At 41.4% G+C, this 15,737-nt stretch overlaps 1 protein-coding gene across 3 annotated transcripts in view; it reads left to right on the top strand.

Annotated features, from left to right (window-relative positions):
- The first annotated feature begins 10,965 nt into the window (after positions 1-10,965).
- Positions 10,966-15,737, top strand: part of col11a1a (collagen, type XI, alpha 1a) — a 109,416-nt gene continuing 104,644 nt past the window's right edge. For 2 of the 3 annotated variants that reach the window (XM_049565708.1, XM_049565710.1), the window contains exons 1-3: positions 10,966-11,104; positions 11,755-11,878; positions 13,234-13,309. In XM_049565708.1, the coding sequence (XP_049421665.1) occupies positions 13,267-13,309 (43 nt within the window). In that variant the 5' untranslated portion in view covers positions 10,966-11,104; positions 11,755-11,878; positions 13,234-13,266. Of the gene's footprint in view, positions 11,105-11,395; positions 11,431-11,754; positions 11,879-13,233; positions 13,310-15,737 lie in introns of those variants that run through there. The other variant, XM_049565709.1, reaches the window with a different exon arrangement.

The raw sequence follows: 15,737 nt of genomic DNA on the forward strand, positions 1-15,737 counted from the left end.
TTGGCCTCCACCACCTCCTGATGAAAATATCTGGCTCTAACTTTGAGCTCTTTTCTTTGCTGAGAAACAGTTACCTGCTGCTGCTGAAAATGAAGCTAATGATGGCAGCAAGAGTGAACCAAAACAGTAGATTAAAGCTGCAGGCTGTAAAACCAAAACCACCTCTTTAGGGCTGTGAGAAACTGCAGAATCAGGTGATGATACTCTGTGGCTTTGTCCCTAAGAGTGGCACCACCTTTATTACACATACTCTTTGACCAAGTGTTAATAAAATTAGATTAGAGCAGCTTTAAATGTTCATGAAATGCTCACCTAAGTAACATCCGTAACATCAATTATGTGAAAAGTATTACTTGTAGACGAGGATCATTCCATGTCACCACATGTGTCTCCTGCTGGTTGGGCTGGGGAAGCTGGGTCGGAGGTGGAACATGGATAGATAATATGAGCCCTGCTTGTGTTACACCTTCCACATTAAACAACTTCTTTACACAAACATTTCACCTCCCAGGTCAATAAAGGTAGTTAGGTCAACAGAAAGTGGAATAAATGGAAAGAAAAATAAAGGAAAAAATCTCAGCGCTCTAAATTTGTTCTGAATTCATCTTGCTCAGGAATGCGTTAAAGAAACACCACTTTCATACTGAAGGTGAGCTTCCAGACACAGTTTCCCACCTGGTTGTTCAAAATGGTTTGTTTAAGAAATAAGGTCAACACTCAAAGTTTTACTCATGTCTCTCCAATGTGTCATCTCATCCCTAAGTTTGTCCACAGAAATACTTTCCAGTTAGGTTCCAGCCTCAGATAAAAAAAAAGCAGCTACACACATCCAGTTCTGTTTGTGAGTTTGAGGGATTAACTAATTTTAAAACACACTGTCAAAAAGTCTTTTTCTTAAGTTTGCAGCATTTGAACTGATATGGTACGAACAAATCAAAATAAACTCTTAAATAATACAAACTAAATAATTCTGGATGTTTAAGGAAAATATGTCTTCTAGAGGTTTAGAGGATCTCCTCCTTCAACAGGGTCCTACAGTCCTCATCAAGTCCATATGGCCTGCGTATTCCCTGACTGGGCACAGAGGGAAGGCTAATACACCCTAGACAGTAAACTCAGGTCATGTCCAGCCTCTGAGACTTTAAATGGACTCTTTCATGGTCGGGGCAATGAATGGGGCAGCAGGGGCCTCTGTGGTGGGATAGTGTGTATTTCCAGCAGCCTGTATGGAAACTGCATTGAAAGCTTAGACCCTGAGCATATCATGACTCCATTGTGCCTCTGGAAATATGTCACGTTCAAGACTTGGTTTATTTCACAAGAAAACAGGTCCGGACCTACTGGAATCTTTTAGATTTAGCATCTGAAGAAAGTTGTGTTTTCTTAATGGCTGCCTCTGAAACCCAGCCAAAAAAGCCCCTCATATAACCCCCATGTAGCTAAAACTGTTGTGCTAACACTTTGGTTTTTGTTCTTTTCATGGCCAATATATAACAGTAAGCTGTAGAGGTGCTGGTGGGATGATTTAGTTATCTTTGGACAGAGCCAGGCCGGTGAGTCCAGTCCTGATGCTAAGCTAAGCTAACCAGCTGTTGGCTCCAGATTTACACTGAATGCACAGATGTGAGGAAGGTGTCAATCCTCTCATCTGATCCTTGGCAAGAATAGAAATTAGCACAACTCCCCAAATGCCCCAAATTCCTCTTCCTGTCAGTCTGTTTAACACTGCGCATGTGTGTGTGTTTGACAAAGCCCATTTCTCAGATTGGTGAGGAATGCCAGAACATAGTGACTGGTTTCCAGTCCTCAGTTACCTCCCCTCAGAGCCAGTGATCCTTCAGTCCAGGCATTCATGATTACAGAAGCATACAATCCAAGCTAATTGTTTGACTGGGCCGTTTATATGTGTGCTCAAAGTAAGCAGGGACCTCCACAAAGTCTGAGACCCTCCTGAAAGATGAGCAAGACTGATTCTTATTTGAATTTTTACTTTCACTGTCACTTACTACTTTGACTTGCTTTTATTATTGTGTTTAAAGGTCACAATCTCTAATAGACTACCTTCCAGACCCAGCACAAAGCCACACCTACACATCGATGGAAGCCTGACAGTTGCATCATGAGTCTTCAAGTAGTCTCGTCTCGCACAGTCAGACCTATCTCCACAGCGCTGTGTCAGCGGTACAGAAAGGTTTGGAATCACCTCGTCATTATCATCATTATCTCGCTGCTATAGGGGGAAAAATGCTCTGCCTTGTTTTTGTTACTTTGAACCAATCACAGTCATCATGGGCGACACTAAACCCAGGATACAGTGATGGTGCCCTTGTGAAATAGTGTTGGGGGTGAACTTGTTTTGGTGGAACACTTGCAACTGGGGAGGCGAGCATATTTTGATATTCAGTGCCCTAGAGGTGAAGTCTAAGCGCTTGAGGAACTAACTGGACCCGCTAAAACCACAGATGATTTTGCTAGTACGTGGCTTAGAACATCATTACAACAATATCACAGAAGCTGGTGTGAAGTGGAACAGATCAGTCGTTAACTCACTGTCACCGAAGCATGCTGCTGCCAGAGATAAAGATGGCAAAGTGTCAGAAAACGGATAAACGTCAGTCATGAGATTCCTTTGAGACAGAATCTGAGCTTTTCCGAGTGCAGTCACAAGTTGTTTTATTTGTAGATCTTAACAACAATTCACTGCAAGAACAAAGTTGACATGCCTTATTGCATGATCCAGATCTGTGTTAGAGCTTGTCATTTTCAGTGTGTCAGTTGTAAACTTGGAAGTTGATGTTGTTTCCTGTAGGGAAGGGGATTTGGAAACAGTAACATGCAAATAGCGGAGTAAAGGGAGAATGCTGGCCGAAATCAGTACCCTAATTGTAGGCTTATAGCTACGGTCTGCATCCAGTGAGTTAGACTGGTCTTGAAGTAACCATCTTATCTGGCACCAGCATGGACGGCCATTAGAGAATTAGTTGTATATATGGATGTAAGATTCTACAGCCATGCTAGCAGCTCTGTAAGGCAGGACTGAGGCACAGCGGTGCTTGGAGCTAAATGCTAACATGCTGATGTTTAGCAGGTAATATTTATCAGATGTGTTTAGTGTGACACAATGTACACCTGAGGCTGATGGGAAAGTAATTAATTATGCAGGTAGTTGGTCATAAGCCAAAGTTTTGGACAAATGCAAATTTTGACCTGATGATGGTGCTAGATAAAAGGTCATGGTGTCAGTCATTAGAATTTATCCATCTGGTACCTTAAATATCTGTAGCAAATTCCACAGCAATCTGTTCAAGAGTTGTCAAGATATCAAATTCCAAACAATACATGTCAACACTAGAGGAAATCAAGGGATCACAAAAGTTATAAGGATTCATAACATGTCTTTTCATTACAATCCATCGAATGGTCATTGAGATATTTCAATCTTGAACAAAGTGATGGACCAACAGACCGGCGCTGCCATCCCTACAACTTCCATCCCTTCTATTCCTTAAAACATATTCATAGCACATTGTCAATATGGTGTTTAAATTATCTTGCTTAGTTGTCCCCCAATTAACCCCATTAACCTGGACAAGCTATAGGCGAGCCAATTAACAGCAGCATACCAAATGCTAATACCATTAAACTAATATGTAACGAGACACTGGTAGTGCCATTGCCTGCTTCTACTAAATTAACTCTGATTACAAGAAGACAACCTTGTCCTCAAAGTCAAGGTAAAAATGTCCAACATTCAAACTGAATCACAACTGTCAATGCCCTAAGTTGACGGCATGTGACTTATATTTCAACCAGCCACAACAGACACGACATGCTGTTTACATAAGACGATTAAAGGCTTGTATAAATGTATTGCATTAATGTCAGATTGGATGACACAACCATCCTGTTGACAGATGTACGGTATGAAGCCATCTGAGTACTGAAGACTCATGTGGCCCACAGATGTGCCATGTTAGCAGATAATATCATTGTCATAATTATGCAATAGTTGTTAGAGTAGTCAGAAGACCAGAAAAGCACAATACAAGTGCAGTCCATTACTTATTATTTTTTTAACATTATAACTTGTAATTTGTACCTTTTACATTTCAGACATAACCTTCCCAACACTGCTCCTTGGAAGGAACAAAGATAATTCCTGTTTTGCCCGTAAACTTAAACAATGCTTAGAAAATGGAGGTGTGGTGTGGACACCTAAAGCTGCATATTCTGGACAGCACAGAGGTTGATAATCATGGCACATCGTGTGTCTCAGGCTGAGCCCAGGCAAAGACAGAAATAACATGAATTTTGGGTAGTCTCTGTTTAATCAGCTCTTCCTGGCGAGCATTTGATGGATGGTGATGAAGAAGAAATGGCCAAGTTCAGCCGTTAGGTCTACATGATATGTGGGTTCAGCATCAATCCAAACATGCACAAAATATACACAACAACATGATGTAGTAGACTTATATTAAAACAGCTTTTGGAATTATGTTGACCTGACATCAGACATCCCAAAATTATGCAAATGGCAGCTGCACTCACAGCAGACAAGCTTCATTCTGCACTCAAATCTATCCGGTTTCTAGTCACTGTCTGAAACTGACTGCGAAACTGCAATCTTCTGTAATTCTACAGGTGAAACTGAACACCAAATTCCTCCATTTTAGGATCCGTGTAAACAGACTTTGAACAAAGATAATGTACGTCCGTCCAGTGCACACTGCTCTGCATGATTAATGACGAGGGCCCTCAGTTAATGCAACTTGCTCTCACGTGTTTACATTTCTGCTGTCTTGCTGTCACGTCGCAGAAGGCTTGGTGGAAAAAGGTAAGAAGTGTGAGGGGATCAAACACGGTGTCACCCACTCTGGAAGGAGACTGCAGAGGGTGAAGGGAGGTCAGGAATCCAGGGTTAAGGCAGAATGTGAGGAATGTTGCCTGCAGACCCTGAACACTGAAAACCAGTGACCACAGAGAGATACCATCTGAGGATTTGCAGAGTAATGGCTCAGGGTCAAAGTTACAGGATGAGCGATATTAGCGAGAGTCCGGGTCCAAAAGTAAACTCACACCAAATGCATGAAGACGTTTGAAGGAGTGCCACTCAGAGATCATTGCAGTGAAGAGGCTCTGCAGTTTATCCATTTCATTTCATTTGCAATCCCACACATGAAATAAAAACAAACTGTTCAATGAGAAAGATGATTTCAATGATCAAAAACAGCACAAACTACCACTCAGCGAATTATTATCCCACATTTTGAATGCCACAAGTAACTTGAATCACATGTGCTCTAAAGAGCTTGCTTTGACACCATTAGCCTGACATATTCTCAGTGTCCTCTGAGGTTTGAGGAGACCACCATGGTGTTATTGTCACTGTGATTTACTCAGCTGTATAGTAGTAAATGAGAAGAGAAATAAGTGTCATGTATATTTACAGCCTGCTCTGTGAGGCCGTAGCCAAGCCTATTTTTTTCCTGAGCTAAATGCGAATGTCAGCATGCTAAAATGCTTACAGTGCTGATGCTGAGCTGATATAACATCAATGTCCACCATGTCCACCATCTGAGACTAGTGTGTTAAGTGCTGTTGTCCACAAAAAAACTCTACTGTGCACTTGCTCAGTACCAAACAGCAGACAGGCACAGTTAGTGACTATCTGGTGAACATAGTAGAGCATTTAGCTGCTAGAGAGCCACATATTTCCTTCAGGGGGTGGTAGAGACCAAAAACAGAGCTAAAAGAGAATAAATTATAGGCTTACATTCACCTGGCGGATACAAAAATGACTGATGAAATGCTGATGTTGCTCTGTGACTGCTGGATGTGTTCATGAAAGTTGTTCAGTGGCGCAAAAAGCCAAAAAAGCTCTGTTTTTGTGGTATGAAATTACCCGGATCTTAAGCACTGTGGGGTCCATAGAGAAAGCTCGGTAGAGACTTACGACAGCCTAGCACAGCCAGGCGTGGCCGAGTAGCTAACTTCTGGGGCGCCTGCTCTTTCCACTAAGCTAAGCCCATTTGCTAACTTGAAAGGGAATAAAATGATTTAATTCTGTGGCTCCTCTAAACTTTCCAAATATTATCAGACCAAATAGATCAAATCCTGACAGTGACAAGAGTCATTCTGTGGGGGTTGTGACGCAGTCATTGTAATTCCACTTTTCCACTGTGTAAAGTTGGCTTCAAAGCCTGTTCCTGGGGCCCTAGTGTAAATGCGCAACTTTTTCTAACAAATTCATCATATTAATCACTGCCACCAAGTGGCCAAATATACCACTTGCAAGATACATTATTATTGGCATCATTAGGGAAATAGAAATGTGAGTTTATTGCAATTATGGATGCATTAGTAGATCTAGATACTTGACCCCAAACTGGCACCTATTTAGTCCAATGACATATGCCAAACATGTTTCTAGTTCCTGGGTTTACTTCCAAGATATGTGGTCCACTGAATAGTGGTGTTTCTCTTGTTGGCCCCACCCACGAGTTCCCGCCCAGCCCATAGACTTTTCACATCATTGATTTTTAAATCAACTTTCATGGCTTGAGGTTAGTTTTATAAGTATAAAACCTCCAATGATTGAAAATTCACAATGTAGGGAGTCATAATTTGCCTTGTTTGCAGTTTGAGGTGCCTTGTCAGTTTCATAGACATCTCTTTTATAATGGTGATTGATGGGGAAATGCTTGCTGGGCTGCTTGGGAATCTTTTGCTGCAATATCATGAGTAGCCAGTGGGAAAAAATAGGAGCAAGGTTGAGCAGCGCTCCTGGGCTTTGATCGCATTTCATAAGAGAGGTAAAACCACAAATGTCAACCTCAGAGCACCGTTAAAGAAAAGTCAAGGGATCAAACCCAGTAGGATTCATCTACTGGGAACCATGAATGTCAGTGCCAATTTTTGTGACAGTCAATTATGTATATGTTGAAATATTTCACAGATTACATAAAGACTTTGACCCACTGATGGTGCTAGATAAAAAGACAGGATCACCAAAGTCATTAGGATTATGCAGGAGACGATAAATCGTAGTTGAAATATTCTTGTCTGGATGAAAGTGGTGGACAGACTGGCAGCCTGACTGACAATTAATTTAATTTTATAACCATTCTCGGAAAAGACATAGGTAGCCTACACAACACATGATTGCATGTTCCGTGGTTATACAGTCAGCTGGTACCCAGCGTATTTTTGCCTCCTGTCAGTGAAAAAAGAGGCCAGTACGCATCCTTCATCATTTAACTTTTAAATTTAGCAAATAAGATCTCTACTTTCTTCACAGAAACCAAAATATATGCTGGGACACAGCTGTTCTATTTCAGCTCAAAGATCCCATAATCACAATTTTTCTAAAGAGTCTCGTACCCTGTGTTCTACTCTGCCATCCTGTTTGATGTTTCGTCTCTCCACGTCACCCCAATCCACCGGTTCAGCTAGACTGCCCTCTCCAAACAGTTAATTATCTCCCTAATGCACAGGCACTTCCCTGAGCTCGACTGGACCACATGGTGACTGGAGGCACACAGCTGGAACACAGCAGGAGTCTTCCACTACTTCTTTAGAAGAAATTATGTTTTCTGGGGAACATCGTAGATCGTTTGAAGTTGCTTTCACCAAAAGATGGCTTGACAGCAGTCGCTGTATGCATGTAACAGTTCTGGTAATTGGTGATGAAGCTGCAGCTGTTGGGCCCTGGGTGAGAAATTTCCATGTAAGACAACAATTAGGTATAATCTTATTTTATTTCCAGTGCATTCTGACAAAACCACAAAATATCTCCCCTCACTTTAAAGCTGTCGACACCTAAAAACAGCCAAAATTATGGCTTTACACAACAATTCCCATCCCTTCAAATCATTTCTGCAATTGGATCTCTTTGGGAAACTGATTGCTTTCATGTTTTTCCTCTATCATACAAGAAAGGTCTCTGTAATAAAATAAAGTTAAAGAAAAAGGCCACATCGTTTTGACATCATCTGAGCAGACCACATAATATACCCGCAGAGAGTGCATTGGCATTGGTAACAAAAGCCTGCACATACGGAGACCATTCACAACTCTAAGTGATTCCAGCCGCAGCCCTGCACAGAACCACTGCTAATACACATTGTGTGTAGATTTCACTGTCAGTGGTGCTCCAATGATCATCTCTCCTTTTAATGCGATCATTTCTCACTCTAGGTTTTTAGCCAAAATGTTAAACCTCAAATAGTCTCAGACCTTAGCTCTTCTTTTCATATGCCTTTTTACTGCAGCCACCTGCAGCTAATAGTGACACACACTCCACAAAGTGTTAAAGTAATATGGAGAGATCCGTTGTGCACCGAGGTAAAAGTCAAAGGGCCATTTAAGCACAGTCCTATCATTTTAATGTGGGGAGGATGTAAGAATCTGACATTAAGATTCCCACTACTTGCCATGTCTCGACTGCTAGTCTCCACCACCTCTCACGGCTGGCTGCAATTCCTTAATTATAGAAGGCCTGTCTCCCGGGGGTGGCACGGTATCTTAAAAGCCAGAGTGGCGAAACCATTCAGCCACTAATATGTGTTATTAATTTAATAACATTTGTGAGCTTGTTAGTCATTGATGATACTGTAAGGTGGCTAGTGGCATAACTAATTACTGTACTTAACATAGGTACAAAAAGTTAACAAAAAAACCCACTACTTATAGAAGAAAAATACTGTACTTTTTGTACATCACTGAAAAACTCAACAGCAATATCTCTTTACAGAAATTATGACCTAGTTACTAAAGATAATCCACAGACCTTGTTGTGAGCAGTTTCATGTAGGAACTATTTCCTTTCTACTGAACTACACCTGCCAACTGTATCACTGTGCAAAAGGAAGTGTGCATCTAGTCACAGACGAGAGGCTAGTGCTTGTGACAGCGTGAGATGTAAACATTAATGGCATCCTCCTGGGCTGAACTTTAACTGCAGATGTATAATAAAAACTAGATACTAGACCCCATGATGGCATTTATGCCTAAAAAACTTTCTAGCTTCTGGGTTTAATTCTACGTCCCACTGAATATGAGCAGTGGTGTTTCTTCTGCTAGCCCTACCTGTGAGTTCCTGCTCGGCATACAGACTTTACATTGAGATAACATCATGGATTTTTGAATCATTTTCCTCGGTTCAATGAAAGCTTTATAAATGTAAAACCTAAATGGATCAAAAATTTATTATAGGAAGATTAAGATTAATTCACCTTGTTTGAAGTTTGAGGTGTCCTGTCAACACTTTTACAGATGTCTCCTTTGCAATCATGGTCTATTAAGAAAATGCACCTTTGGACACTGGGGTTTTATTTTTGCTGCAATACGTGACTGGGGGCCAATTTTTAGGGGAACAATGGCTGAACCCAGAGATAAACTGAGTTCTACTTTTGGAACACAGCATAGGGTGACCATATTTTGATTTCCAAAAAAGAGGACACTTGGCCCTGCCACGAGATAGCCTACTTAAATGATACTCGCAGTTTACTCAAAGATGCCTTATAATTTTAATATATTTAAAATTTATATGTATGGATAGAAAATTCAGTTATATCACAAAATAATATCTCTCAAAGACAAAAATTCAGATAGGCCCCCTATAGATAGGGGACATATACACACACTAGAGTGGGGCTACCCGATCCGAGCCCGACGGATCCCGACGGTAGACCTACCAGATGGGTCGGGCCGGGTTTGGTCAAAAATGTATAAATTGTATTCGGCCTCGGGTCGGATTCGGTCAGCTTTCAGTGAAAATGTAGTGTAAAATCCTATTGTCTGTCCTGTTTATTGCTTGGGCACTGTTGTTTATGTGACAACACCTGAACATAAAACACACACACACACACATTAGCTGTTTGTTTCTACCTCTCCCCTCGCTGAAGTCTCGGACCTCCCGCCGCCCGCCTCCGCCTTGATCAAACGCTGAAAATAAAATAAAAGAGGGAGACAGGTTTTTCCTATTTTATCTTATTTTGTTATATTTCTCCCTCTCCCCTCGCTGGAAGCCTCGGACCTCCCGCCTCCCGCTCCCATCTCAAACACGGAGGTCTCCCTCTCAGCGGAGCACCCACGGTGCACGCTTGGCCTGTTAAATAGCCTGTAACCATAACAAATGTGTGACACAAACACACACACACACACACACACACACACACACACACACACACGGAAAACCGGACATTATCATCAAAAAAACAAAACAAAACCCCCCGGACGCCCCGGACGTGACGTGAAAAGTGGACATGTCCGGGCAAAAGAGGACGTTTGGTCAGCCTAACACAGCAGCTTGCACCACATGTCATGTGACAAGGAAAACCAATCACAGCCGACTGATATCTTTCCCTTCATCAGTCTTTGATGAATATGGAGAAGAAGTTGATCATTTTAGCACAGGGCTGCTTTTCATCTCTCCCACGGACAATAGGCGTACACACAAACAGCGCCTGCTAGGTGAGCTAGTAGGCTAGTAGATGCGTGCTTGCTTCTGCATGGTGTTACTGTTGGTGGGTGTAGTTTGATGCATAAAACTACTCACTGTTAAGACTGTCTCTTAACTGAGACTTATCTTGGGTAACTAGGTCATGATTTCTGAAAATTGCTCTCCAGTTTTGCTAATGTATTTTTTGGCGCTTTGAGCACCACAAACCGAGTGCCATCTAGTTCCATTATATTCAGTAGAAGGCAGACATCTCTTCGACCAATATCTCCAACACTCTTCAACACGCAGCAAAATAAATTAAATTGATAAATAGCACTATGGGTAAAAGGTTAAATATGGAGTTTTGATTTAGGGGTGAACTGTTCCTTTAACTTGCCTAATTGTTATCACTGAAAGTGCTTTTGTGATGATTGAACACTGTCAGAATAGAGTGCAAACATTCAAGACAGCATGAATTACTGGTTGTTGGCTGATTCAATCATTTTATATTTATCCCAGCAGTACTGAAAGTCAGGCCAGCTGGCCAATCACCTGCAAAGATCAAAACACAATCAAGCAGCAATGGAGTGCAGCTGTGTGTGTGACATTACTTCAAAGATAAACCAGAAGAAACCACAGTACCAGAGAAAAGTTAAATACTGAGTGAGTTCTTTTGTTAGCTGCCTCTGTTTTCAAATGATCATTTTACAGCAATGCAATAATATGTAATGTTCTCTGTTTGGCTAAACTCGCTAGTGTAAAATTAGCTAACCGCTAACAGCTAGCTTACTGTAGTTAGCAAAGCTAGCTTTCATGGCTAGTGTTTGGTTGTGTACTGTGATGGCAAGCTAGCGTATTTTACACATTTATCACAGTGGGTTGCTTCAGTTGGACTATTATGTCCACACATAGACAAATGAATCACACTAGCTAAAAGAGTTGAGATAATAATAAGAAAAAAATATGACAAAGCGCTGTCTATTTTTGTGGTGAGTAGCTAGCTAGTAGCATTGTGTTTCAGGGAGTCATTTGATTCAGTCGTTATGCTAAAAAAGTAGCAAAATATACCGTAAAATCAGATTTATTTCCTTACACCTTACAATATATTAAAGCTGCTTCAAGTCAGTTTTGTTTTCCATGTACCAGCAACACATACCAAAGCTAATGTGTTATGAGGAAACAAACTAGCTTAATTTTGTCTGCTAATAATGGGTAAAGTACTACAAAATGCTGCTTAAGTATTTTGTCTAATCACCCAATGTTTGCACTGAACCCCTCCTCCCTCTTCATTCTTCCAACATGCTTTTCCACAGCATACCTGAACACCAAGGGTCTGTACTGAAAGCTCGCCTTGGGGGGCTGTGTTGGATAACTTGCTTGAGCCTGACGGAGTAAAGGAAGGCACAAGCAGTACAGAACAGGCAGATGTAGCTGGAGGTGAGCGCTACATGACTCATTATGAGCTATGTTGTGACCTCTTCACTAAACCCCCTTAGTGGTCAAAGGTCAAACGGGGCAGCTGCTCACAGTACGCTTTTTCAATCAGTCCCCTGACAGCGAGTTAATGAATTTGCTGTCCAAAAACTGTGCTGATTACACAGTCAGGGATTTAAATCACATTATCTTTTGGTTTGTAAGCCAAGGTGCTCAAAGCTGAGACGATAATTGAAAGTCTCATTAAATTGAACGGATTATCATCTACATATATTGCTGACAGCTGAAGTAAATCAGAATTTTTAGCCACTTTGGTTTAAACTAAAATATCTCAAAAACTGTTGGATGGAATACCATAATATTTGGTACAGATATCCATAGCGTTCTGTAGTTTAATCCTAACAATATTGGTGATGGCCTAACTTTTCTTCTATCAGCAACATGAGCTTGACATTTGGGGTTTTGAGTGAAATATCAACAACTATCACGGGGATTGCCATAAAATTAGGTACACACATTCATGTCTCCTTCAGGATAAACTTTACAAGTACTAACTTTGGTGGTCCCTGAACTTCTCATCTAGCGCTAACATTTTAATTTGTGCAACACTTTGTCTTCTGATCAAATACCTGCTAAATTAATGACATTCCCATCAGCCTCACTTGTACTTTAAGTTTAGTGATAGTAGCAAATATTAGCAGTAACATTTAACATTAGTAAGATGACAAACATGTACAGTGCATGCTGACGTTAGCATTTAGCCCAAAGCACAACTGTGCTTAAGTAGGCTACAGGCTCACAGAGCGACTTGTATGAATGTAGACTTTTAGTCTTAGTGGTTTGCATATACATATGACAGGTTTTACATTTTTGATACATACATACATTGTGCTAAAATGCTCTTACTCAGGAAAGGGACAGACACAGTATGTTCCATGTATCCTGTGCATATGTTGAGTTTTCTGGTGTGAGTTATGGATGGGCATGTCTCAGATCAACAGTTTCCTTGAATATGATTAACTCTTAAACACAGATCATACTGTCAAAACATGATGTAGGAATACAGCATGTAGAGAGGGACAGTAGCAAGAGTTGGTTATGTGAGTAAACTGTTTTGGTTTTACAGTTAACAAGGTAGATGTGGAAATCACTTTGAATTGCTTTCATACAGTTGTCTGTTGAACAAGTGATTCCTCCACACTGTCCATGCCTTCATGCAGTATAGGAAAGTCCTTTACTGTTCATTTGTCAAAGCTTTTCTGCAGCCAGAACACTTTACACTACTAACCTTTTTCCCAAAGTATGTTGCAGATGTTAAAAACAATATAGTTGAACCTATGATTTTTCCTCTCTTCCAGGCTGCCACTGGTTGCAAGTCATGACTGCGTGGTATGAGCACCAACTTGCTGAAACATGTGACCCGTCTGACATACAGTAGGTGATGCATCACAGTGAACACTGCGTCACTTTTACTTTTTGTCAAAATCTCTCATCACTGCATGGAAATGTTTGGTGCATTCACATGTTTCTGGGACATCCCAGACTCTGGAGTCAGCTGCGAAACAACAACCTTTGTAATTGAATATTACATTTCTTTTCCTTAAAAAACAAGTAAAGTAACTCAAAGTAAGTCATTCTTTTATTTTAGGTTCTGCCTTTGAGCGCGTTTTGTGGCACATCTTAGCCCATAACAAATAATAGGGCCATCAAGGTTGAGAGTATATGGTTCTGTATGTGACATTTAGAGCATTAATATAGCAGCAAATCTCTGTTTGCTATGTACAGATATAGTGGGGTAATGGTGTCCTGAGCAGAAAATGATGCCCACTACCTCTTTCTCTTCCAGCTTCCTGTGCATGTTAGTGTATGTGTGTATCCCACCGGCTAGCTCATTGTTGCCACTTTGCACTGCGCTTATATGGGACGGCATTGTCGCAGAAGGATAGCGTCTACCTTCCAGTTCCCCTCAGTTAACACTGTTTAGCTCTGTCAGCAGAATTAGCAGAATTAGCCCTGTTAGCTGCTAGCTGTCGGCTCAGCAACCCTCATGTTGAGAACCGTGTCTAGACGACTCATATGCACTGGATTTGGCATAGCGCCCCCTTAATGGATCTACTATCTTATGCAAGTGATAACTACTTGCAGTGTGTAGTCGTATCTTTAGTTCAGTACATACTGCTACCTTATTCTTCTAAGTTTTCTAACACTGTGCATTTTTTTGCTTATTGCAATACCAAAAAATGCAAGTTATATATATGTGTGTGTATAAAATATATGCTGGGCAAGCATGCTGTTATACAGGGACATAATGGCTCTACTTTGCACGTCCACACTTTTGCAAATAGAAGCATCTGAGTGCAACCCAGCATTATATGTTCGGCTACGTTTAAAAATACAGTTGTTTAAACTAGTGCTTCTGTGCTCTTTTTAGTTTGGACAAAATCTGTCAAAGAAGTTTTGGAGCAGCTTTAGAGCCATAGGAAACTGAGTGGTGAGACTGACTCAGTTCCATAGATCAGCAAATAGGATAAAGTATATGGAGTGAAACAGCAAAAATGACTGGAACGGTCGTGTCAGGGCACAGAAACAAGGACTGTAATGAGATTATAAAAACCCCTTGATACTAGTCATGTGCTCCGTTACAATGACAGACAGACTTGCATCAAACATTCATCCAAACTCCACCACATCAAATGCCTACAGTAGCACACACACCCTGTCATTTTGTAATATGAATAGTGACATACAGTTTACCACCTACAATGCTTCACTCAGCCAGCCTGTGAACCCTGCCCTATTGGCTTCCATTTAGAGGCCACAGCATTTCAGTGCCGCCCCTGTGGGCGCACACTGCATGCTGTTACAGGGCAGTTCTCAACAACTCAGTTACAGGGTGGGAGGGAGACACAGGGACATATGAAAAGGAGCTCTGTGAATCGGGCTCGACTTCCACTGCCCACAGAGCAAACCAGGAAATGTGAGAAAGAAGATTTTAGTCAGTACCGGCTAAAAAGAGCAAACCTCTGCTCTATATTGGTAACACGTGTGTAGCTGAGGCACATTATGGGTGTCTTATAACTGCATTATAGCAGGATTCAGTGTGTAAAAATATGACAATTTACAGGTTACATGCTGTATTTGTCACCTGGCCTTGCGTTTATTGTAATAGGGTGGTTACTCCAGTGTGAAGTTTAGAGGTTTCAAGTGAGAGGAACACTTTATATATGAAAACCCTGGGGTGGGGGAGCCCTTCTGTGCCGAGTTTGCATGCTCTTCCCCTGTCAGCAGGGGTTTTCTCCCGGTACTTGAGACATAACTGACTCTAAATTGTCCGTAGGTGTGAATGTGAGCGCGAATGGTTGTCCGACTCCATGTGTCAGCCCTGTGATAGTCTGGCAGCCTGTCCAGGGTGTACCCTGCCTCTCGCCCCACGTCAGTTGGGATAGGCTCCAGCCCCCCCTTGACCCCCAAAAGGATAGGCGGCTATGGAAATTAATGAATGAAGGATAATATAAAGCTAAATCATTGTCAAACCGTACTCAGTGGGTTCTGACATTGCATTTTGGCCAATGTGCTCCGCCTCTTTACATGTACTGTTTACCTGCAGCTCAAACTTGATTGGTCAATGCTACTCGGACTACAAATAGACTACAAACAGAAACCAGAATGCCTCTGATATCAAAGTCTTGCTCTGTTACCTACAGATTAACAGAGTTCACTGCTGTTTCTTGTCAAATGTGAAATGCTTAAGCCCAGTTTTTGCTTTAACTGTAAAACTGCCTGTACAGGAGTCATGATAGATGGCTCTGTCACTTACCCATCAAGAGGCTTCTTGCTTTACCAATGTGCTACACTACCAATA

Source organism: Epinephelus fuscoguttatus, linkage group LG21 (assembly GCF_011397635.1).
Source record: "Epinephelus fuscoguttatus linkage group LG21, E.fuscoguttatus.final_Chr_v1".
NCBI lineage: Eukaryota > Metazoa > Chordata > Actinopteri > Perciformes > Serranidae > Epinephelus > Epinephelus fuscoguttatus.